The following is a 25417-nucleotide window of genomic DNA, read 5'->3' as shown; positions in this document are numbered from 1 at the left end:
CATAGTCTCTTTTATCAATGTGTTGCATCTTCTGTGGTCAATTGTAAAAGCAGGTTTTGTGTCAACCACTACCCTCATAACTCCAACAAAATGCAGAGAATCATCAACATATGTAGAAATTATATCTTGTATAATAAACAAAATTATAAGTTGTGTCGGACTTCAAGCCGGCAATATGTGCTTTTCTGCTGCTCAAAGCCAACTTTGCACCTTCGATGCACCACCTCCGACTCTCTTCTCTCTGCACTACACTGGTGACCTTGACAAGTCTTGCAGAAGTTTCCAAGACTGGACCGAAAAGGGCTAGAAACGCCGTTTTTATCAAACTGCCGGGGATATTTGGAGACGTCCGTGGCTGCCTCATGCACACGGACTGAGGCCCGGTGCGTCCTCTGCGGAATGGCCGGGGACGTCGCTCGCCATTCCCACATCGTTTCGGCACTGGGAGACAGTAAGCCTTCCAACCACGTGGAGACGATACGCGACCTGCTAGGTACGAAAGAACCCGACTTCTTGTTCACGGGACTGTTTCTTCCAGACATGCGGCTGCATGTCCAGACAGTGCCTGCTAACACGGCTAGTGTTGAGCCCCGCGCTTTAGCCGAAGGAGCTGACCGGTTCTTCCTGGCCGCTCTGCGTTTTACCCCTGAGGTGCTGGCCCCGACACGCAGCGGCACCTTCCCTGGTAGAGGCACGCCGCCTAGCAGAGACTCCAGGGCTGACAACATCGAATAACGGCTACCGACTTGCAGCTTACTTCCGTCTAACAACGACGGCTGACAATAACACCTAACGGCTAACAACAGCTAACAGCTAATGGCCAACAACAACGGCTAACGGCTAACAACGACGACTAACGGCTAGCAGCTAACGATGAGTGAGAGCTAACGGCTAGCGGATAACGGCTGACATTGTCCATCTGTTAACATCTGACTTAACTCTTTTTGGTGGTGCCGGAGAGGAGATTCGCCCAAGTCGTGTGGATACTCTCGCAATTTCGCCCACTTCTTTTTTGATCGTGGACAGGACAACCTTTTTGAGCTTTTCCTTGGTGCCTGAGATGAGGTTCGATCATGTCTGGTCGGCCTCGTGTGGACCCTCTCGCTTTTTCACCACCTCGAAGGCGGTTTCGGACATCGCTCACATTTTCATCGGCCCATGGGTGGCGTGCTTCGGGACCCTGTCTGGCCTCTTCCTTCGCCTCGGCAACAGCTTCGGACCTCGCCCACGCCTTCATTGGCGCCTGGGTGGCGCACTTCTGGACCCCGTTTGGCCTGTCCACGGCTCCTACCTCCTGGGGAGACTGCTCCTGCCTCCCGGGGAGACTGCTTCTGCCTCCCGGGGATTTTGTGCCCGCCGTTGCTGCACGCTCGCCTGCGGCCGGGTTGCGCTCCTCCCTGCTGGGGACTACCTGGATATTCACGCCCGTCCGCACGTCGCAGCTCAGCGACCCAGCTTACTACGGCTGGCGGATGTTTTCTTCGTTCCCCTCGACGCCTACCGGGGCCCCCTTACGACGGCCCGTTCCATGGCCCACCCCCCGGTGGGGATGCCCTCGCCCTCGTTGGGCCCCTGCTCTCTCCTGTGGCCTCCTTCCGACAGCCCGTTCCATGGCCCGACCCTCGCCTGCGGCCCCACCCTCCTCGGCCCCTGTGGTGCTTCCTCCCGAACGCGAGGATTGTGTCCATGTTCTGAATTCTGGGGGGGCTTGTGTAGTGATCACTGTTTATCAAAATTCATTCATGGAACTACAGGTTGGGGGTATTGTTCCGCACGGACACACATGTTGACTGTACCTCCTGTGTACCTACTGTGTTCCCTCCTTTCTCTTCTTCCCTTCTCTTCCCAGACTTCAAGCCGGCAACATGTGCTTTTCTACTGCCCTTTCTGGTGGATTTTAGTCCCTCTTATTTTTTTTATATGAATATAAAACAAATCTTTCAACAAATGGCTTCCATATAATGTGACCTATTGACCCCAAATCAATGCAGCATTGTACAACATAACTAGACGAGAAGGATACACACCTCTTTGTAGAATTCAATTACCTTTTATATGAATATTGTCATTGTTGGGGAATAATTGACCAACATTGAGCAGCCGTTATCTCCCATAAGGAGGGGCTGCCCTATCGTATTGTTGATTTTGCCAGTTTATGACGGGGCAACTCTCTGTCAGAGATAGTTATTGCTGTGGGACACCTGGAGCACATCCTTCTCTGGGTGTTGATGACCCCAAGCCATAAGCGACAACAAATGTGATTCAGTGTCCTCAGCTGTTTAGTCTATCTATTGTTTCATTTCATCGTTTATTTGGCAGGGACAATGCACAGTAATGAACACTTAAAACATTCAAATGTGTCAAGCGTAACAGTGCCAGATTTAGATTTGAGCTAATTTCCATCCGCAGTCCCTCATATAAAACATTTAAGAAAATTATATTTTACAAACAAAGCTAAAACAAAATACATGATATGCAAAAAGTTCAAAAGAGCAAGAGCAGCATACACAAGTATTTACCACATGGCAGTACAATATAGCAGCTACGACATACAGTATAAAGTGCTACATAAAGTGCAAGAGAAGATACCCCTTTATTAAAGTGCATTTAATCAATCAATCAATCAATCAATCAATGTTTATTTATATAGCCCAATATCACAAATGTTACATATGTCTCAGTGGACTTCACAGTTTGTACAGAATATCAGTATGACAATACGACATCCTCTGTCCTTAGACCCTCACATCGTACAAGGAAAAACCTCCAGAGAAAACCCACAGTTTAAAGGGGAAAATGGGAGAAACCTCAGGGAGAGCAACAGAGGAGGGATCCCTCTCCCAGGACGGACAGACGTGCAATAGATGCCGTGTGTAAATTGAAAAGATAATACATTTGCAACATAGGTAGTCCACATTTTTGGAAATGCATGTGTGTATAATAGGAAGATGAATCCACGAGGATATCCATCCAGGACTTATGATCCAGGACCACAGCCACGACTCAAGATCCAGGACTCGCGATCCATGGCACAGGACCGCAGGATCATCCATGACTCCGGATCCCGGCGTATATAGACACCAAAAAGAAAGACATTTGGGGAAGCTGGGTTAATCGGAACATGAGAGTACACAGGTATAGACAGAGAGAAGGAAGAAGTAAGATGTCCCCCGACAAACTAAGCCTTTAGCAGCAAAACTAGGGGCTGAATCTAATCAGCCCTAACTATAAGCTTTATCAAAAAGGAAGGTCTTAAGCGCACTCTTAAAAACGGATAGGGTGTCTGCCGCCCGAACACAAACTGGAAGCTGATTCCACAAAAGTGGAGCTTGATAAGAAAAGGCTCTGGCTCCCATTGTACTTTTAGAGACTCTAGGAACAACCAACAACCCTGCATTCTTGAAACGCAATGCCAGTAGGACAGTAGGATATAATGAGTTCTTTAAGGTAAGATGGCGCCTGCCCATTAAGGGCTTTGTAGGCGAGAAGAAGAATTTTAAATTCTATCCTGTGTTCTATAGGGAGCCAGTGTAAGGCAGCCTGAACAGGAGTAATGTGGTCCCTTTTCCTAACTCTGGTTAGTACACGAGCTGCAGCATTTTTTAATCAGCTGAAGCGACTTGACTGACTTCTTGGTACATCCTGATAATAAGGAGTTACAATAATCCAGCCTTGAAGTAACAAATGCATGGACTAGTTTCTCTGCATCGTTTTGAGGCAAGATATGCCTGATTTTTGCAATGTTACGTAGATGGAAGTAGGCGGTCCTTGAAATAGATTTTATGTGGGTGTTAAAGGATAAATCCTGATCAAATATAACACCAAGATTCCTTACAGTCTCACTGGGGGCCAAATTAATGCCATCCATAGTTAGTATATCTTTAGATAATTTGTTTCGTAGATTCTTCGGGCCAAGTACAATAACTTCAGTTTTGGTCGTGTTTAACATAAAAAAAATGTAAGGTCATCCACGTTTTTAAGTCCTTGAGGCAGTCTTGAATTTTATTTCGATGATTAATTTCATCAGGCTTGATTGATAAATATAGTTGAGTATCATCCGCATAACAATGAAAGTTTACAGAATGATTCCTTATAATATTGCCTAACGGAAGCATATATAGTGTGAACAAAATAGGTCCAAGCACTGAGCCCTGTGGCACTCCATGGCTAACTTTGGTTTGCATGGAAGATTCATCGTTGACACGTACAAACTGAGAGCGTTCAGATAGATAGGACCTAAACCAGCCTAAAGCAGTTCCCTGTATGCCAACTAAGTGCTCTAGTCTTTGCAATAGGATATCATGGTCGATAGTATCAAATGCAGCACTAAGATCGAGCAAGACAAGAATAGAGACAAGTCCCTTGTCTGAGGCTATTAGAATGTCATTTGTGACTTTAACCAGAGCTGTCTCTGTGCTATGTTGTGTTCTAAAGCCAGACTGAAAATCTTCAAATAAATCATAGTTTTTTAAGTAATCACACAGCTGTTTTGCGACTGCTTTCTCAAGAATTTTTGAGAGGAACGGAAGATTAGAAATAGGTCTATAGTTGGCTAAAACCTCTGGATCGAGGTTGTGCTTTTTAAGAAGCAGTTTTATCACTGCTACTTTGAATGATTGTGGAACATAGCCTGATAATAAAGACATATTCATAATATTTAATAAAGAAGTGCTAATTAAGGGAAAAACGTATTTTAACAGCTTAGTTGGAATCGGGTCTAAGATACACGTTGATGGTTTAGAAGAGAGAATCATTTAATTTAATTGTTCAAGGTTTATGGCTGAAAAGCATTCTAGTTTACTATCTAGTGTAATATTAGAACTTACGTTTCCGGGAGCTGTTGATAATACTATACTGGTCAAAGGCAAGAGGTCATTGATTTTGTTTCAAAGAGTAACAATTTTATCGTTAAAAAAGCACATAAAATCATTACTACTGAGTGCTATGGGAATAGAAGGCTCAGTCGAGCTGTGGCTCTCTGTCAGCCTGGCTACAGTGCTGAAAATAAATCTTGCATTATTCTTATTCTCATCTATTAATGAAGAGTAGTATGCTGCTCTCGCTTTACGCAGTGCTTTCTTATATTCATTGAGAGTAATATGCCAAATTAAACGAGATTCACCAAGTTTAGTCGAACGCCATATCCTTTCAAGTTGTCTCGACTTTTGCTTTATTTTGCGGGTTTCTGCATTATGCCATGGAGCTAATCTATGTTGTTTTATTTTCTTCTTTTTCAAAGGAGCAACAGAGTCTAATTTTATTCGCAGCGCATCTGTAGCACTATCAACAACATGATCAATTTGGGGTGGTGTACATTTTGTATAAGTTTCCTCCCTTACATGCAGACATGCTATCAAGTTAAGTATTGGTGGAATCTCTTCCTTAAATTTGGCTATAGCACTAACAGATAGGTTTCTGCTGTAGGAGCTTTTGACTAATGCTTTGTAGTCTAGTAACAGTACTTCAAAAGTTACTAAGAAATGGTCAGATAAAGTAGGATTATGCGGTTCGACTAATAGTTGCTCAATTTCAATACCATAAGTCAGAACAAGGTCGAGAGTGTGATTATAGCAGTGGGTTGGTTTATTTACACTCTGACAGAAACCAACAGAATCTAATATAGAGTTAAATGCAACAGTAAGGCTATTTTTATCATCGTCAACATGAATATTAAAGTCACCTACGATAATTACTTTATCTGTTTTTTAGCGGTGACTGCACGTCTGTTTATTTCTCAATCATTCTTTTCGTTGACCTTTAAAGCTATTGAGAGTGGGACAATCCCGTAACTCAGTTGGGAGGCTATTCCAGAATGAGCTGCCTTTAAAGGAGAGGACATTTTGTCCAAAAGTGGTCCGTCTATGGTGGACTTCACAGTCTCCTCTGGTTTCTGACCTATGAAGCATCCATTGTGTTTTTTGTGGATGAATTCCCCTAAGGGAATGTAAACATTTATAAAAAAAACACATACTTTTAAAAGACTTTAAATCGTCAAAACTCAAGAAATTGTGTTTTTAAAGGATGGTACAGTGGTGGTATGAATTTGGCTTTCTGTCAAACACTTTGATAGCTCTCTTGTACAGCTGTTCTATTGGTTTCAGGTTTGTAGCACAAGCAAACGACCAGTTTGTAAAACAGTATTCAATGTGGGATGGAATCATACAGTGGAGGTTTGACTTTGCAGCATTGACAGTTAAGAAAAGTCTGATTTGTTTCAAATTGAATTTAACGGTATTGGATACTTTCTTGATATGTTTCTTAAAAGTCAAGTTTGAGTCCAGTATGACTCCAAGATACTTGAAGTGGGGGACTAGTTCCAATTCTGCTCCGTTTAAAAACACATTGGATCCTTCGATTTTGACTGGTCGTTTACTGAACATCATGCATACTGTTTTTTTTGCATTTAACTGTAAGCAAATGTTGTTCAGCCAGTGTCGAACCTTGTCCAATGCATTTGAGAGAAAGGATGATATTTGTTCAGTATTTTTCCACTGTACAAAGATGACCGCATCATCGGCATACATTTGTACATTCAAATCAGGACATACATTAGGCAAGTCATTAATGTACAGAGAAAACAGTAATGGTCCAAGAATGGAACCTTGTGGAACCCCAACAGGGTTGACAAGATAGGGGGATTTGGTACCGTTGACCAAAACAGACTGTTTTCTGTTCGATAAGTAAGACTCAACCCACTGTGTTGAATCTGCCGAAAAATTGAAATACGTCAGCTTTGTAAGGAGCACTTGGTGGTCAACAGTGTCAAAAGCCTTCCTGAGATTAAGGAAGACAGCACCTACATATGGGCTCGTGTCCAACATAGATTTAACCTTTTCCACAAAGACACAGTTAGCTGTCTCAGTTGAGTGGTGAGCACGAAAACCAAACTGCATTGAAGAATGTTGATTATTCTCTCTGAACTAGCTAAATACATGGGTCTGGGGTAGATTTCTTCAGAATTGATTGTGGCATCTCAACCGTGTGGTCAGATCGTGGCCCGTGACATGTCTTGTGAATTCTCTGGCCGAAGCTCCAAATAAACCATCAGTGTTTGCCATCAAAGCTCAAGCTCTCCTCGTGTCTCTCTGAGTCCCGACTCCAATTGCTTCAGAAGTTTCCCGCACAGTCATGACAACTATGCAGTTTCTTTATTGGCTGCAATGTTCATTGGCTTCAATATCATATTTGTCCAGTGTAGGATTAATATCTGGTTTGCTTTGGGGGGACAATGCTTCACATGATGCCAGAAAGGAGACAAAATTAAATAGAATAGGTCGACTAAAATCCTATAAAAAAGAGATGTATTAATACAATGCTGCATTGATTTGGAGTCACATGGTCACATTGTGGTACAGTAGATACATAGATTGGTAAAATGATCAATCAAAAAAGCACAGCACTGGCTCAGTGAACTATAGAAACTAAGCTTTCTTTAAATAGCCTTTCCACAAGCTTCCTGTTGGTTGTTTTAGCAGAATACCTTGTGGCAGTGACTCTTTCTTGAGAAGTCTACCAGCTCTCTTTTAATATAGATTTATAACATCTGTCATTAACTGTGTTGTGGTGTGATCCCAGCATTTGATGGGTTAATGTGTGTTTGAGTCAGTTGGTATGTTCTTCTTTTAACACCAGATGGAGCTGTGTACTCACTTGTTCTCATGATGCCCATAACTTAAAACTGCTGACTCTTAATGAGCTAGTTTGGCAGTACATTACATATCATGACATTTTTATCTATTAACATTTTTAATGTCTTACAGGTTTTTTCGATGACGCCAAGAGTGACTTCCAACAAGTATTGAAGATGAATCCAGATTTTGAAGATGCCAAAGTGAGCCTGAAACAGACACTTCTGGACCAGCAGCACAAGATAGACAGGGGATACTGACAACTCCATAAACTATAGAATTTACCTTTTTATAAATCCTGAAATCTGTTGGCTTGAAGAAACAATCGGTCAAGTTTTGTCAAATTATTTCCAATAATGTACAGCTATCGTATCAAAAATTAGAATCGTATTTGATCTGAACATGAACCCTTTGATTAAAGATATCAGAATGAAGATGAGCCTTAAAGTAAACACAAACCACATAAAAAATAACCTACACAAGGAACAGAAACAATGAAAATAAAACTATTGCTGCAAAAACATTCAGTTAGAACCTATGAAACCAAGTAGAAATCCCACAGGGATGGGTGCAACATTTTGATATGGTTTTTGTTAAGCAGAGCATTGATTATTCCTTCTCCTGCACTGACTCAACTCTTCCAGTTGGAACATATTGTTATGGCCTGAACATATATCATTGCATAATTGGACAGAGCAGACTAATCGACCCGGGTGAAACGATAAGCTCGGGTTTTACTGTCTGTAATAAATGTTAGTGCATTATCTTGCAAGGAGGTTTGAGAATATGCACAAACAATAATCAAATGTTAGATTACAGTCATAATAAAGAGACTCAAAGGCAAAAATCAACAAATGAACATGTGGTTTTAAGGAAAAGTTTAATTTGTTATTAACTGCGGATTATTTTTGTTGCTTCTTGAAATATAAAAATGTAATATATGTATAATATCAAATACAAATCTACTTTTGCTGAACAATAAATATTTTTTTACACGACTGAAGAATGTGTGTTTTTCCTTTCCATACATATGTTTTTACAATATGTTCTTAATAAACTAGGCATACATCAGCTCACCCTGTGTGTGTGTGTGTGTGTGTGTGTGTGTGTGTGTGTGTGTGTGTGTGTGTGTGTGTGTGTGTGTGTGTGTGTGTGTGTGTGTGTGTGTGTGTGTGTGTGTGTGTGTGTGTGTGTGTGTGTGTGTGGAGAATCCTTAACAAGCCTCACCTGTGCTTTGTCGTTAAGTGGAATATAAAGCAGCTGCTGATGTCTCAGTTAATCATCCAGTCCCCTTCCTTTTAGACTTGTGTTTTTGTTGGAAGGTGTGCTGGACATTTGCCAAGCTCTGATACTGACTGTATTCTTGTAGTTTTGGGTTTTGCTGCTTACAAACGGCACCATGCTGAGGCTTGGGAACATGTAAGTTACATTTATTGTAAATGTCTTTCTATGTGTATACTTAATTGTCTCTAAATGATGTGTTTTATGTGTTCAAGCTTGTTATGGATGGCAGCAGCTATCATCTTGGGTCAAGCCAGGCCTAATGTGAAGCTAAATTCACAATCAAGTAAGCTTCAATTCTCATTAAGTCATTTTATACAGCATATTAAGTCGGTTTAAATTCTCCTCACAAACCTTTTCTTTTAACAGGCAGTGGGTTAAGGTCTGACTGTGCCGCAAATGTAATGAGACTGTCGTTGGACAAGGCTTTAGCAATGGGAAACCAGCTTGAGGTGGAGGCTATCAGTAAGTACTTAAACTGCTAATAATGAGCTGATTGGTTCATCACTGAGGAAAGGGCTCCCTGACAAAGCTTATTCTCTCCCCTCAGATGGCACCAAGCACATTTTGTTGCCACCTAGCATGGCTGCTCAGTGTGGATACAGCATGGAGTCTGACCCGTGGGGTAATACCAGAATCTACACCTCCCTGATGGGCTGCTTTGTGGACAACAAGGTTTGTTTTGAGCTAAAGTGGTTACTCCCATTTTTGTGTTTCCCTGAATTTAATTTTTAACCCCTTACCCTTAAAATACACAAAGTACATTTCCCTTTTTTGTTTGGTACATCCCTAAAATGTTAACACTGCTCCACTTAAAACTGTATTCATCTGCTAGGTACTTTCTTGACTCATTTGTTACATACACAAATATCCATTTAGACTTCAAATGTGTCCCTGAAGGCAAGGATATTACATTTTCAATGACAAAAAAGCTGAAACCAAAGAATATTAGGGATTTTCTCTTAATTTGTTATATATTATAGGATGATGCTACATTTAACGTTGGCTTGAGACTCCAGATGTACGGCGAGAATCCATCAGACGTGGTCAGTCATGACGTGTATCAGACTTGCAGCTACACTCGCTGGGCCTCCAGGGAAATCTTCTGTGACAGGAACTACATGGAAGTAGGTCATCTTTACATTGATGATTCCACCGTCTTGTGTGTATGGAAACAAATGCTAAAACCACCATTTTCTGTTTTAGGTTTCGCACCACATGGCTAACCTTGATGCTGAAGCTAAGGGTCAGACTCGGGATGGTAAAGATGACAAGCTCAACGCCAATCTTGAAGTATGTTGAATTAAACTGTTCAGATACTACAGTTTAATTCCTCCCTACACCAATGAGGATTTAATTATTATTTTTTCTTTCCTGTAGGCCTCTGGTGCATCACAAGGTATCTGGAAGATGACGTTTTACACCCCAGAACCAGTGACCATGGTGCTGCAAGAGGCTGAACAAGCCGGCTACGCTGCCAAAACTACCTCTAGTCGTCTGGTTATGCGAAGCCCGTACAATACAGCAGAGACTTATTCAGAGGATGTAAGCAACACACTCCTCTAGAGTGTTTCTTTCCTTTCCCTCGTCAATTATATTAAACCTCTCCTCTCTTTAGGTGGCTGGAATCCCCATGGAAGTTTTCAGGGTGAGCGCCTACTACAAGGCACCACAGGGTCTGAATGTAGTGAACTTGGCAGCTGCTTGTCCCAAAGGTGAGTCCTGAGCAACATATTGCCTTCACAGTAAGCTTAATAGTTGCACAGTTAACTTCAACGGCGCCATTTTGTAATTAACAGGTGGCGTCCTCTTCACCGAGGATATGATCTCTTGGCACGTACCTCGCCATGTGACTCCTCTGTTGGACGGCAGCATTACAATCTCAGAAATGCACATGGGCATCAACGGGCAGAGGCTTGATAGATCTCAGATGGTCGCACGGGGGTACACACTGAGCACCACAGACTTCCACATCGTCGTCGAGATCCCAGTGGGCTCGCCTGATGGTTACTACAAGGTTGAGGGAAATCTCTAGATGAGAAACGCAAGAGTCATTAGTGCATTTGCATGTTTTATTGAAAAGCCATGAATTATTGCAGAGCCATGCCCCAGATGACCAGTACCACATCACCTACTTCGTGGAGCCCATGCTAGAGGTACTGTGGAGGGAAGATGACACCCAAGATGATACCAGATACAAGGTTTTGTTCCCCATCATGACCCCTCTGATGCCTCAACCTCCCCAAGTCCAGGATGGTAAGAGTATGAAAAAAAAATGTGGCAACAAAAAAGAGCTAAATTGGCTTAACATTTGAACTCGTGCTTGCTCGGATATATCCTAAAGACTGCTAAACCCATTAAATAAAGTCTTCAGTTTTTGCAAAATGGTGTATTTGGACGGGATTTGAAGCCAAGTACAAAATCCACTTTTGCTTACAAAGAGATCTTTTAAATAGCACTCAAGCCAACTACTCAATGTTTCTCTATCAATGTTGAGGCTGGTTTAGAATTTGTAAACCTGCCACTTTCTGTTCCTCAGACACTGTCCCAGAGACTCGGGTGTTCAGCGTTCTCTTGGGAACCTTCCTCCATGACGTTGAGCTGAGGAACATCACCTTCTCCACCGGGGTCCTCACTGTTGAGGAGAGCAATGCCAAAGGCTTCACAGTCCAGGAACACAGCTTGGCTAATGGCTCCAAGATTTTCTCTCTTCAAGTGCCCTTTGATGCCGATGTTGTCTTAAAACATGTATGTGACATTATAGATTCAAAATATCACTTTGTACCAGCATATTTTCAGTGTTGCTGAGCTTTTATTTCATTTGTTGCAGAATCCTGAGCGCATGGTTACATCCTACTTCCTCCCTCTGATCTTTGGGTTGATCATCCTGCCTGAAGAAACTCCTTTTGCTCTCCCGGTCGACTTGCAGGCCTCTCTGCAGGATGTTGGTGAGATCATATTGAATTTGCTTTTGACATTATCTTTATCATAAGCAAACATATTGGAGTAAAAGCTACACAATCAAATGGATAATTCATGTTTTGCTGCTTTAGTGCTACCCATCATGGCTGGCACCTGTGACCAGAACCAGTTTCACATCAGCGTGAAGTTCGGGAGTCACGGCTCTAATTTCAAGGCTATCGTTGGACCTCGAGAGCTGACGGCTGAAATGGCTGAAGACTACAATTTCTATGAGAACGGCACACACCTCAGCCTCATTCTGCCATACACTGCCAAGGACGCTGTTTTCGAGGTATGTCAAAACTACAACATCCCACCATAGATCGTCTGCATTGGCCAACTTGACTTTCTTTTCCACAGCTGCTCACAGCAGAATCAGTCAAATCCAGAATTGACCTGCTTCTGTTGGATCGTACAAACGACTGGGTGCTTGCTGATCTCTATCTGGCTTGCTACTTCCCCTTAAAAGCAACTGGTAAGATGTGACATGTAAGTATATTTGCTGCTTTAATTGATGGATTTTTGTTGCTTTACACATTGCCTGCTTCTTCCTCCAGAGTGCCACCCCAATGGCACAATGACCGCTGTGGCCGTAAAGGTTGAATCTACTCGTAATCTGGAGCCAAGTCAGCTGACGCTAAAAGACCAGTCCTGCACACCACAGTTCAGCGACGATCGCTTTGCATATTTCTCCTTCAGTGTGGATACCTGTGGAACCACCAGAACGGTGAGTGTGAATCACATTTAAATATCAAAAGGGCTTTTTGTCAAATGTTAATGCGTTTTTGTTAAATAGTTCTTTGACAACTACATGATGTATGAAAATGAGATCCGCCTGTCTTACAACAACGCCAAAGGAGCAGCCAACACATCACCAGTTGATCCTGATTACAGGTAAAATATTTGATTCTGTATACTTGGAGATGAACACCTTCAATGTATGCGTTTATATATTTCATTTTTCCCCTAATAGGCAAACCATTTCCTGCTTCTATGTGGTCAATGAGACTCAGACTGTTGCCTTCAGCGCTAAACCAAGAACCTTTGAGCCCACTGCAGAGATTGGTGCCGGGCAGCTGATGGTGCAGATGAGGCTAGCCCAAGGCATGGTGGAATTTTACAACATCTTGTTCATGCATACAAAACACTGTAAATGTCCAGGCCTCCTTTCTCTAACGGGACTCTTCTCCTGCAGATCCATCCTACGAGCTCTTCTACCAAGCAGAGGATTATCCAGTGGTGAAATATCTGCAGCAGCCTCTGTATTTTGAGGTGGAGCTGATGCATTCTACCGACCCGCACTTGGAACTCATTGCTGAGAACTGTTGGGCAACCCTTTATGAAGATAGGACATCTCTGCCAAGCTGGGACATCATTGTGGACAGGTAATGTTGTGCAAAACTAACTACTACATGTTCTCGACTGAGACCTTTGGTCAGAAGTGAGTTGTGTAAACACTGTCTTAATGATCCACTAAAAAGCATTCTAATTTCATTTAATGGCAGCTTTATTTTAACTTTCAAATTCCTTCACTAGCTGTGAGAATCGCGATGACAGCTATGCAACAGTTTTCCATCCCGTTGTGAGTGACTCCAGAGTTTTAGTCCCGTCCCACATCAAGCGCTTCTCTGTAAAGATGTTCACGTTCACTAAAGATGACGAGGTTCTGAAAGACCAGGTAAGACTTGTAAATCCAAATCAGGAGTCTTTTGGCCACTGCTGCATGTAGCCCTGTGTAATAAATCATCCTGTCTGTCCACAGATCTATGTCCACTGTGAGGCAGTGATTTGTGACACGAGCAGCCAGGCAGATGGTTCCTGCAGAGGCCAGTGTGTGCATCCTCCAGGTCAGAGCTACTCAAGACCTGCAGGTGTAAAAAGGGGTAAGTGATCGAGTCTGCTCAAATGTAGTCGATCTGGATGTGCAGCTGGTAATCTTTACTTGTTTTGCAGAGCGAAGAAGCACCGACTCAACACGCCGAAAGCAGATCTCCTCTGGGGCAATTATTCTGTCTAACCTTTGAATATTTTCTGAAGTGTTTACATTTTGTCATTTGCACCAGTTTTATCAATGAATGTACTGTATTGCCTTTTATATTGATGGATGACAATGACTCACGTATTTTGAAAAATAAACAAATACAAAAAAAGATAAAAGCCACATTGATTCATATAGTCTCTTTTATCAATGTGTTGCATCTTCTGTGGTCAATAGGAAATGACAAATTAGTAAAAGCAGGTTCTGTGTCAACCAGTACCCTCATAACTCCCAGAAATGCAGAGAATCATCAACATATGTAGAAAATACATCTTGTATAATAAACAAAACTCAAAATGATAAATTGTGTTGGGTGCTAAATGAAATACATTCTGAAGTTATTATTGCCCCATTGATAAGCCCCGCCTACTTGAGACGCACTAAAACGTGATTGGATGTTTTTGAGTGTCCTCACTTCCACCTTTAGGAAACACAACAAACCTTAACATTCACAGCCAATGGAGCAAGACAACCCTCAAATACTTGGAAATGTTCACTAAGTTTAAAAACCAGAACTTCAAATGTGCATAACAACTGTATACAAAGTGTATCTCTTCCTGCTTACAGTCCAGGTACTGTTTGTTCAATGTTTGGAGATGTATAGCAAGTCTGTAGGCTGTGTTAGAGCTTATTCTGCTATCCGTCAAATTCTGTTTCCCCGGCGAACGTCCATCGTGTTTCTCTCATTTTGTCATTTCATTACATGTATTGTTTTAGAGACTTTAAACACTGTCATATTTCCACAGGAAATGTGAAGTCTGTGGTGATCACTGTTTATTAGGGCTGCCAACATTTGAGTTCAGCTTGGAGTGAGATTTTTTTTATTTTTTTGGTGAACCGAAAAAAGAAACGTTCATGTGTACAGTGTTACAAATGTATTGAACATGTACAAACTAGGGTTTCCAATTAATGTATGGGGCGTTACAGTGGAATACGCACATACAGTATACCCGAGACTCTTACAATGAAGGCTCGATAATCAGCTCAAAGCATATAAAATGGCATATAGAGAGCAGAGGTAAAGTGCTATTTTATAAGTGGGGGGGGGGGGGGGGAGATTTCGTGCCCAGCCTGAAACATGCACTTGTCAAGGTTCAGAGGATAATTATGCAAATATGGCAGTAGCCATCAATCATCTTAATGTAGCAGGATGAGTAGTAAATGCTGTTGTAAGGCATATTCTTCTAAGCCTATTACCGCCAGGGGGGCACCCTATAAAGGGGCAGAGGCTTCTAGCTGGCGGCCTCTTGTTCGTTGGTGCCCAGACCTACCCACTTCCGCTCTTGCCGTGTTTTGCTTCCGCCACCGGCGTAGGTATGTTGTAGGAGAATAGCTGGCTTCAGGTAAAGTTCCGCAAATTCTCCATCATACTTACGTGTAGTCACGTTTTGTTTTTGAGCATGAAACTCTCTCCTCTCTGCCTGATCGGTATGTACAGCGATTTGTTCAGTCCATTCACCACACCTTTTCTGAACATTAATATTATACTTGTGTTTATGAATCTAGGGCCAAGCTAAGCCTTTAAAGAACCGCTGCTGCTTTCGGGTCTCTAAAAATATACGATTTGAAAAACTATACTATACTATAATGGGACCCCAAATAAATAAAGAATACAAAAAAAATAAAAAAATAACCGCTGCTGTTTTGCTGCACCGAAAAAGACGGGTTTCTGACGCAGGAAGAGTCCTCTCCTGCTGATGTTCAGGTGTATATCAGTATGTAGTGTCTCTACTTTAAAGAGTCCTCTCCTGCTGATGTTCAGGTGTATATCAGTATGTAGTGTCTCTACTTTAAAGAGTGCTCTCCTGCTGATGCTCAGATGTGTAACAGTATGTAGTGTCTCTACTTTAAAGAGTCCTCTCCTGCTGATGTTCAGGTGTATATCAGTAGGTAGTGTCTCTACATTAAAGAGTCCTCTCCTGCTGATGTTCAGGTGTATATCAGTATGTAGTGTCTCTATTTTAAAGAGTCCTCTCCTGCTGATGTTCAGGTGTATATCAGTATGTAGTGTCTCTATTTTAAAGAGTCCTCTCCTGCTGATGTTCAGGTGTGGTTTTCAGACCACATTTCATTAAAATTGACTCCTTACCTTCTCTAATAACTGTTCTAATAACTCAACTGATCTAATAACTGATCTAATAACTGTTCTAATAACTGATCTTCCTCCACAGCCCCCCCCCCCCCTCCTCCCCCACCTCTTCCTACACAGCTCCCTCCTCCTCCTCCTCCTCCCCCACCTGTCCACCTTTACTGAAGTAGACTATGTACTCTGGGATGTTCGGGCGGCCGCTGACGAAGGCGTTGAACCTCTTCAACAAGGATGGTCTGCTCGTCGTTTTTAAGATCAGAACAGAGCTATGTTCAAACTCATCCACCCACTCCTCCTCCACCTCTTCCTCCACAGCCTCCTCCACAGCCTCCTCCTCCCCCACCTCTTCCTCCACAGCCTCCTCCACAGCCTCCTCCTCCCCCACCTGTTCCTCCACAGCCTCCTCCACAGCCTCCTCCTCCCCCACCTCTTCCTCCACAGCCCCCTCCTCTTCCTCCTCTTCTTCTTCCTCCTCCCCCTCCTCTTCCTCCTCCACCCCACATCGTAGATTCAGCGTCCGGATCTCCTCTCGCAGGCGGGCGATCTCCAGATCCTTCTCCTCATTCTCCACATGGAGCTTTCTGTTGATCCTCAACAAAGTGACGATCTCCACATCCTTGTCGTCAGCACACGGTTCCTTCAGTTCTCTCAGATCCTGGTTCTCCTTTCTCAAGATGTCCATCTCTGCTTCATGCTTCATCTGCGTCTTCAGGAGATTTCCATATCTCAGGTTCAGGTTCTCCAAGTCATCCCTCAAGATGTTCCGCTCAATCTCCATACAAACATTTACTCCCTCAAAATGTTCCTTCTGTTCTTTAAGATCCTGGTTCTCCTTTAGCAAAGCATCTATCCCTCCATCCTTTACTTCCTCACAAGGTTCTTTAGGTTCTGTGAGATCCTGGTTCTCCTTTAGCAAAGCATCTATCTCTCCATCCTTTACTTCCTCACAATGTTCTTTAGGTTCTGTGAGATCCTGGTTCTCCTTTAGCAAAGCATCTATCTCTACATCCTTTACTTCCTCACAAGGTTCTTTAGGTTCTGTGAGATCCTGGTTCTCCTTTAGCAAAGCATCTATCTCTCCATCCTTTACTTCCTCACAAGGTTCCTTCTGTTCTTTGAGATCCTGGTTCTCCTTTAGCAAAGCATCTCTCTCTCCATCCTTTACTTCCTCAAAAGGTTCTTTAGGTTCGGTGAGATCCTGGTTCTCCTTTAGCAAAGCATCTATCTCTCCATCCTTTACTTCCTCACAAGGTTCTTTAGGTTCTGTGAGATCCTGGTTCTCCTTTAGCAAAGCATCTATCTCTCCATCATTTACTTCCTCATAAGGTTCTTTAAGTTCTGTGAGATCCTGGTTCTCCTTTAGCAAAGCATCTATCTCTCCATCTTTTACTTCCTCATAAGGTTCTTTAGGTTCTGTGAGATCCTGGTTCTCCTCTAGCAAAGCATCTATCTCTCCATCCTTTACTTCCTCACAAGGTTCTTTAGGTTCTGTGAGATCCTGGTTCTCCTTTAGCAAAGCATCTATCTCTCCATCCTTTACTTCCTCACAAGGTTCCTTCTGTTCTTTGAGATCCTGGTTCTCCTTTAGCAAAGCATCTCTCTCTCCATCCTTTACTTCCTCACAAGGTTCTTTAGGTTCTGTGAGATCCTGGTTCTCCTTTAGCAAAGCATCTATCTCTCCATCATTTACTTCCTCATAAGGTTCTTTAAGTTCTGTGAGATCCTGGTTCTCCTTTAGCAAAGCATCTATCTCTCCATCTTTTACTTCCTCATAAGGTTCTTTAGGTTCTGTGAGATCCTGGTTCTCCTCTAGCAAAGCATCTATCTCTCCATCCTTTACTTCCTCACAAGGTTCTTTAGGTTCAGTGAGATCCTGGTTCTCCTTAAGCAAAGCATCTATCTCTCCATCCTTTACTTCCTCACAAGGTTCTTTAGGTTCTGTGAGATCCTGGTTCTCCTCTAGCAAAGCATCTATCTCTCCATCATTTACTTCCTCGTGAGGTTCTTTAGGTTCTGTGAGACCCTGGTTCTCCTTTAGCAAAGCATCTATCTCTCCATCCTTTACTTCCTCACAAGGTTCTTTAGGTTCTGTGAGATCCTGGTTCTCCTCGAGCAAAGCATCTATCTCTCCATCCTTTACTTCCTCACAAGGTTCTTTCTGTTCTTTGAGATCCTGGTTCTCCTTTAGCAAAGCATCTATCTCTCCATCCTTTACTTCCTCACAAGGTTCTTTAGGTTCTGTGAGACCCTGGTTCTCCTTTAGCAAAGCATCTATCCCTCCATCCTTTACTTCCTCACAAGGTTCTTTAGGTTCTGTGAGACCCTGGTTCTCCTTTAGCAAAGCATCTATCCCTCCATCCTTTACTTCCTCACAAGGTTCTTTAGGTTCTGTGAGGTCCTGGTTCTCCTTTAGCAAAGCATCTATCTCTACATCCTTTACTTCCTCACAAGGTTCTTTAGGTTCGGTGAGATCCTGGTTCTCCTTGAGCAAAGCATCTATCTCTCCATCCTTTACTTCCTCACAAGGTTCTTTAGGTTCTGTGAGATCCTGGTTCTCCTCTAGCAAAGCATCTATCTCTCCATCATTTACTTCCTCGTGAGGTTCTTTAGGTTCTGTGAGACCCTGGTTCTCCTTTAGCAAAGCATCTATCTCTCCATCCTTTACTTCCTCACAAGGTTCTTTAGGTTCTGTGAGATCCTGGTTCTCCTCGAGCAAAGCATCTATCTCTCCATCCTTTACTTCCTCACAAGGTTCTTTCTGTTCTTTGAGATCCTGGTTCTCCTTTAGCAAAGCATCTATCTCTCCATCCTTTACTTCCTCACAAGGTTCTTTAGGTTCTGTGAGACCCTGGTTCTCCTTTAGCAAAGCATCTATCCCTCCATCCTTTACTTCCTCACAAGGTTCTTTAGGTTCTGTGAGACCCTGGTTCTCCTTTAGCAAAGCATCTATCCCTCCATCCTTTACTTCCTCACAAGGTTCTTTAGGTTCTGTCAGGTCCTGGTTCTCCTTTAGCAAAGCATCTATCTCTACATCCTTTACTTCCTCACAAGGTTCTTTAGGTTCGGTGAGATCCTGGTTCTCCTTGAGCAAAGCATCTATCTCTCCATCCTTTACTTCCTCACAAGGTTCTTTAGGTTCTGTGAGATTCTGGTTCTCCTCTAGCAAAGCATCTATCTCTCCATCCTTTACTTCCTCACAAGGTTCTTTAGGTTCTGTGAGATCCTGGTTCTCCTCTAGCAAAGCATCTATCTCTCCATCCTTTACTTCCTCACAAGGTTCTTTAGGTTCTGTGAGATCCTGGTTCTCCTCGAGCAAAGCATCTATCTCTCCATCATTGAGTTCCTCACAAGGTTCTTTAGGTTCTGTGAGATCCTGGTTCTCCTTTAGCAAAGCATCTATCTCTCCATCCTTTACTTCCTCACAAGGTTCTTTAGGTTCTGTGAGATCCTGGTTCTCCTTTAGTGAAGCTTCTATCTCTCCATCATTTACTTCCTCACAAGGTTCTTTAGGTTCTGTGAGATCCTGGTTCTCCTCGAGCAAAGCATCTATCTCTCCATCCTTGACTTCCTCACAAGGTTCTTTAGGTTCTGGGAGATCCTGGTTCTCCTTTAGCAAAGCATCTATCTCTCCATCATTTACTTCCTCACAAGGTTCTTTAGGTTCTGTGAGATCCTGGTTCTCCTCGAGCAAAGCATCTATCTCTCCATCCTTTACCCATCTCAGGTTCAGGTTCTCCAAGTCATCCCTCAAGATGTTCCGCTCAATCTCCATACAAACATTTACTTCCTCAAAATGTTCCTTCTGTTCTTTAAGATCCTGGTTCTCCTTTAGCAAAGCATCTATCCCTCCATCCTTTACTTCCTCACAAGGTTCTTTAGGTTCTGTGAGATCCTGGTTCTCCTTTAGTGAAGCTTCTATATCTCCATCCTTTATTTCCTCAAAAGGTTCTTTAAGTTCAGTGAGTTCCTGGTTCTCCTCTAGCAACGCATCTATCTTTCCATCCTTGACTTCCTCAAAAGGTTCTTTAGGTTCTGTGAGATCCTGGTTCTCCTTTAGCAACGCATCTATTTCTCCATCCTTTACTTCCTCACAAGGTTCTTTAGGTTCTGTGAGATCCTGGTTCTCCTTTAGCAAAGCATCTATCTCTCCATCCTTGACTTCCTCACAAGGTTCTTTAGGTTCGGTGAGATCCTGGTTCTCCTCGAGCAAAGCATCTATCTCTCCATCCTTGACTTCCTCACAAGGTTCTTTAGGTTCTGTGAGATCCTGGTTCTCCTTTAATAAAGTATCTATCTCTCCATCCTTGACTTCCTCACAAGGTTCTTTAGGTTCGGTGAGATCCTGGTTCTCCTTTAGCAAAGCATCTATCTCTCCATCCTTGACTTCCTCACAAGGTTCTTTAGGTTCTGTGAGTTCCTGGTTCTCCTTTAGCAAAGCATCTATCTCTCCATCCTTGACTTCCTCACAAGGTTCTTTAGGTTCGGTGAGATCCTGGTTCTCCTTTAGTGAAGCTTCTATATCTCCATCCTTGACTTCCTTACAAGGTTCTTTAAGTTCTGTGAGATCCTGGTTCTCCTTTAGCAAAGCATCTATCTCTCCATCCTTGACTTCCTCACAAGGTTCAGTGAGATCCTGGTTCTCCTTTAGCAACGCATCTATTTCTCCATCCTTTACTTCCTCACAAGGTTCTTTAGGTTCTGTGAGGTCCTGGTTCTCCTCTAGCAAAGCGTCCATCTCTCTTTTGGTCTTTTGGCACCACTTGAGGAGCTCTAAATATTTCTTGTTCAGCTCCTCATTGGTTAAGACTCTCTTCTCCTCCTTCTTAGAGGCCTGTTCCTGCATCTTCTCCTCCTTCTCGTCCTTCAGGTCTTCCTCCTCCGTCTGAGAGGCCTGGTCCTGCATATTCTCCTCATTCTTTCTTCTTAAACTCCTCTCCAGCTCCAGCTTCCCGTCCTGAACCTGTTTCTTCAGAAGCTGGATCATAAACTCATGTACTTTGCAGCCCTTTGGTTTCACTGGAGGCTGATCTTTCTTCAGAGGAACTTCTGAAGGAACATCTGATGGAATATCTGAAGAACTGACCGCCAGCTGCTCTCTGTTGTCCTCCATCTCTATGAATGAGCTGCTGTTTAGCTAACAGGGGCTAAATGTACTTCTTGGACTTTAAGGTCTAGTGAATTGACTAAGTGTTGTTCACCTGTGAATATGACCTGACTAAACTATACGTGAAAGTATCCTAATGTTTGCTGACCACAAACCCTGTTTCTGCTGCTCATGCTGTGATGACCTGTCTCTCAGATATACCTGTAGACTCTGCAGACTCTCACAGACTCTGTATATTCTCAGAGACCAAAGCCAGTGGTGAGGTCATCATTCTGAAGGTTCCATCTCAGAGACCAAAGCCAGTGATGAGGTCACCAGTCTGAAGGTTCCATTCTAGATAAGGAGTGATTGACAGCAGCTGACCGTGCTGTTGCCTGGCAACGCTGTTTTGTTCAAATCATATTAAGAAATGTAAACATCAATAAAAAATACTTTATTGATCCCTAAACACAGGAAGTTAAAGTACTGAGCCAGGCCCGGTTCTACGGTGGTGCATAGGCATTCAGTGTCTCTCAGTTTAAAGTAGAGACACTACATACTGATATACACCTGAACATCAGCAGGAGAGGACTATATATAGTAGAGACATTACATAGGCCTACTGGTATACACCTGGACATCAGCAGGAGAAGACTATATATAGTAGAGACACTACATAGGCCTACTGGTATACACCTGGACATCAGCAGGACAGGACTCTTTAAACTAGAGGCACTACATACTGATGTACACCTGAACATCAGCAGGAGAGGACTCTTTAAAGTAGAGGCACTACATACTGATGTACACTTGAACATCAGCAGGAGAGGACTCTTTAAAGTAGAGACACTACATACTGATATACACCTGAACAACAGCAGGAGAGGACTCTTTAAAGTAGAGACACGAGATACTGAAATTAAACGAGCGACCTCCAGAAGTGTTCTTCACTTATTATCATTTAGTTTTCGTGTAGTGATGAAACTGGAGGCAGTTTACAAAGACTCTACAGAGAGATTAAACTCTGCTGTGTGCAGCTATCAGGCAGGCCTGCTTTAATTGGCTCGATTCAATCAATTAGCATTTAATTTGGGGAAATCCCTGTGGAGCAGTTTAATCAATCCCTATGACTCTCATGCACTTTAGATTAGTTCTCCAAGCTCATTTAATAATATTTTGCATACAAAAGGACAAGAAATGGCACAACACACTTTTTCCCATCCAAAAGTATTCATAGATTTGTTAAAGCCTCTGTGATTGTTTTAAAATGACTACTACTTAGATATATGAATCACCTCCTAGATAATTATGTATTTACATTTAATGCCTGCTTTAATGATTAAAGGGCAGGTTTCTGTATGCATTTACATTTGTACATATTCCCAGATCATTGACATAATCATCGGGGCAACAAGACACAATTAAAACTGCATGAAACAAGGAGGTCAGGGTGTCTGTCTGCAGGATTACAGAAAAACTACCTGTCAGATATAAATGAAACTTGGTGTCAGAGTGTAAGATGAACCAAGGAAGAACACTTTACATTTTGAAGCATATCGGAATAACAGGGAGGATAATACACTTACTTTTTTTTTTGTAGCAGGGGCGTTTCCTGGACCTGGAAGAATTTGGGGCTTAGCCCACAGTGGTTGGGCCAGAGATTTTCTTTAGGGGGTGCTGTGGGGTAGCTTGACGTTTCATAGAGGTTGCTCAAACATGTGGGGTTTTCCCATTAAGGTACCAGGCGCTTCAGTGGAACTTTCTACTGCAACACTCCACACGCCCATACACAGTGTACCTGTGGCGGTTACAAGGAAGGCTCGATAATCAGCTCACGGCATATAGGTGTAAGCAGGGGTAAAGCGCAAAAATGGGGCGGGCAGACCTCACCTCCTCTAGGGGCGGAAGATCTTTTTTTAATATTGAAGTTAAATGCATCAATCTGTTGCACTTAGAGAGCAACATTAAGAGATCTATGGATACATCTCTCAACACCCATATGAAACAGAACTGTAAACAGATTTACTTTTTCGTTTTGGATATTTTACAAATCATTCCCCTTTTAAACTGTATTCTTGTTTTACTGTCATACAGTATTTCATACCTGTTTTTAATTTATTCTCTTAATTTTTTGTACAACAATAATGATCATATGAAGCTGTGCCTCGGAAATAATCTTTTGAATAATTTGTGACCAAACCGTTTGAGACCCGCTGAGATAACTTACACTAAAGTTAACTATCTAAACACTGAGAGAGTCCTTGTTTAGCTCACTGAGCCTCTCAGTCTGACAGGAGAGGACTCTCCTCTCCAGCGTATTGTGGAACAAACAGCTCCTTATGTCCGTTAGTGCAGCTAGCACCAGATGCTAACAACACAGTCCCTGCTGGCACCCGTGCTTGCGCAATCACACTAGACCAGGGGTCACCAACCTTTTTGTCACCGAGGGCTACTTCAAGGGTACAGAGTAATACGAAGGGCTACTTGTTTGATACAAACTTCCTGAATAACATAATTGCACGGTTCACCTTTAATGATAATATTATTATTAATAATAATCAGAATACATATTAATTTACTGTATGTGAAGGACTGTCTGATCACATGTTAATGTTAATTATTCCTCACAATAATTATTAACAATGATTTACCATTGCTATAGCAACCCCATTGTTTTGTTATGAAAATGTATCTATATTTATACACATTCTCGCGAGATCTATCAGGGGTCGTTGTAATGCAGCGTTCACACCGGACGCGACTTCGCTCTAATCGCTCGAGTTTCACCGCTGCTGCCAGCTGTGTTTACTCGCATCATTCAAACAAGACGCGCTGGCTCGGGAGCTACAACTACAACAAAATGAACATATTTTACCGTGATTAAATTGTAATACACGTTTCTAAATGATGCCGAAGTAACAACATACTGATACCGGTTAGTAAAAACCATGAATTCATGCTTGACAAGTCTGCAGACAAGACGGCAGGGGAAAAACCTTTTAAAATGCTTGTTTTCTGAATGGAGATTGGGTCGACCAGGCTAAGCTAACGTTGTATACTGTATGTTCATTCCACACTCATAACAACGGCCTACAGACATAAATAAACCAGCGACTGTATTCGCCATGACACAGACAGTCTGTGGTTTGTACTTGTTTAACTTTTGTCCAGTTTCTGAACAGATACGAGGAGCTGTGATCTCTGTTTGCTAACTGCTAACAGCTGATGTTTTCTGGTTGAACGTCAGTGGCAGGCTGAGATCCTCACCACTGCTGTGTGTGTGTGTGTGTGTGTGTGTGTGTGTGTGTGTGTGTGTGTGTGTGTGTGTGTGTGTGTGTGTGTGTGTGTGTGTGTGTGTGTGTGTGTGTGTGTGTGTGTGTGTGTGTGTGTGTGTGTGTGTGTGTGTGTGTGTGTGTGTGTGTGTGTGTGTGTGTGTGTGTGTGTGTGTGTGTGTGTGTGAGATGAGGCCCATGATCGTAGCTGCTCATGCTAGCTTGTCTCAGCTAAAGGTGGAACGGAGATTTGGTGCGTGGAGTTCAACTCTGAACCTATCTGGGTTCAGAGTTCGATTTCACGCACCAAATCTCCATTTCACTTACATATGTACATACAAAATGTGTGCTTTTAAAATGTTATATTCAATATTGTCATTTTAAAAATAAAAATGTATTCAATAATTTTTTTCGACGGAGCTCCATGGTGACTTGTGCTATTTTTAGAACATGCACGCGGGCGACCAATTTCCCCCCTGCGGGCGACTTAGTGCCCGCGGGCACCGCGTTGGCTACCCCTGCACTAGACCGACAACTTTTTGGTGCTTGAAACAAATCGAATTCTGGAGCTTAGAGGCGGCTCCGCTGCGGTGTGAACAGGAAAAAACGGTGCTTTTCAAGCTCCAGCTCCGAAGTGGCCCTGGAACCGCGTTGGTGTGAAAGGGGTATTAGACTCTCGGGAACCACAGCCTGAAGCAGAGCCACAACCCACTGCTCAGGTGGGACTCCCAGCAGCTTGTACTGAAGTCTTCCGAGTAAATCGGCAGAACGCCGACACCTCCTCATCTCCACCGCTCCCTTTTACGGGGCGTGGTTTGCAATTCAGAAATTGGAACCTTTTTCTCCCCAGGAAAGTACCTGCTCTCTAGCAGGGACTGAAAAGGGGGTAAAAGTTCTCATGAACTAAGTTCTCTTTTTGGTGTGAATGTAAAATCCCAGGAACTATCGGAACTAAAAGGGAAAAGTACGGGGAAAAGTAGTCCGGTGTGAAAGCGCCTATTATTTTGTAAAAAATCCAACACCTTATATCTCAACATCCTTTAATTTATTGGTTATTTGTTGTAC

General features: G+C 42.7%; 1 protein-coding gene across 1 annotated transcript; it reads left to right on the top strand.

Annotated features, from left to right (window-relative positions):
- The first annotated feature begins 8894 nt into the window (after window positions 1–8894).
- Window positions 8895–14031, top strand: LOC307015248 (uncharacterized protein). The gene is made up of 21 exons (XM_079643754.1): window positions 8895–9047; window positions 9125–9195; window positions 9279–9374; window positions 9460–9584; window positions 9893–10036; window positions 10116–10202; window positions 10290–10454; window positions 10528–10624; window positions 10709–10926; window positions 11009–11165; window positions 11449–11657; window positions 11740–11857; window positions 11963–12162; window positions 12231–12345; window positions 12428–12597; window positions 12667–12764; window positions 12844–12974; window positions 13066–13255; window positions 13407–13548; window positions 13633–13753; window positions 13824–14031. Exons 1-21 carry the CDS (start codon window positions 9028–9030, stop codon window positions 13892–13894), a joined length of 2745 nt encoding a protein of 914 aa, XP_079499880.1. The 5' UTR covers window positions 8895–9027; the 3' UTR covers window positions 13895–14031.
- The last annotated feature ends 11386 nt before the right edge of the window (window positions 14032–25417 follow it).

This window comes from Notothenia rossii (genome assembly GCF_949606895.1).
Source record: "Notothenia rossii genome assembly, chromosome: 8".
NCBI lineage: Eukaryota > Metazoa > Chordata > Actinopteri > Perciformes > Nototheniidae > Notothenia > Notothenia rossii.
The sequence above is the reverse complement of the archived record's forward strand: the minus strand, read 5'-3'. Positions and strand labels throughout refer to the sequence as shown.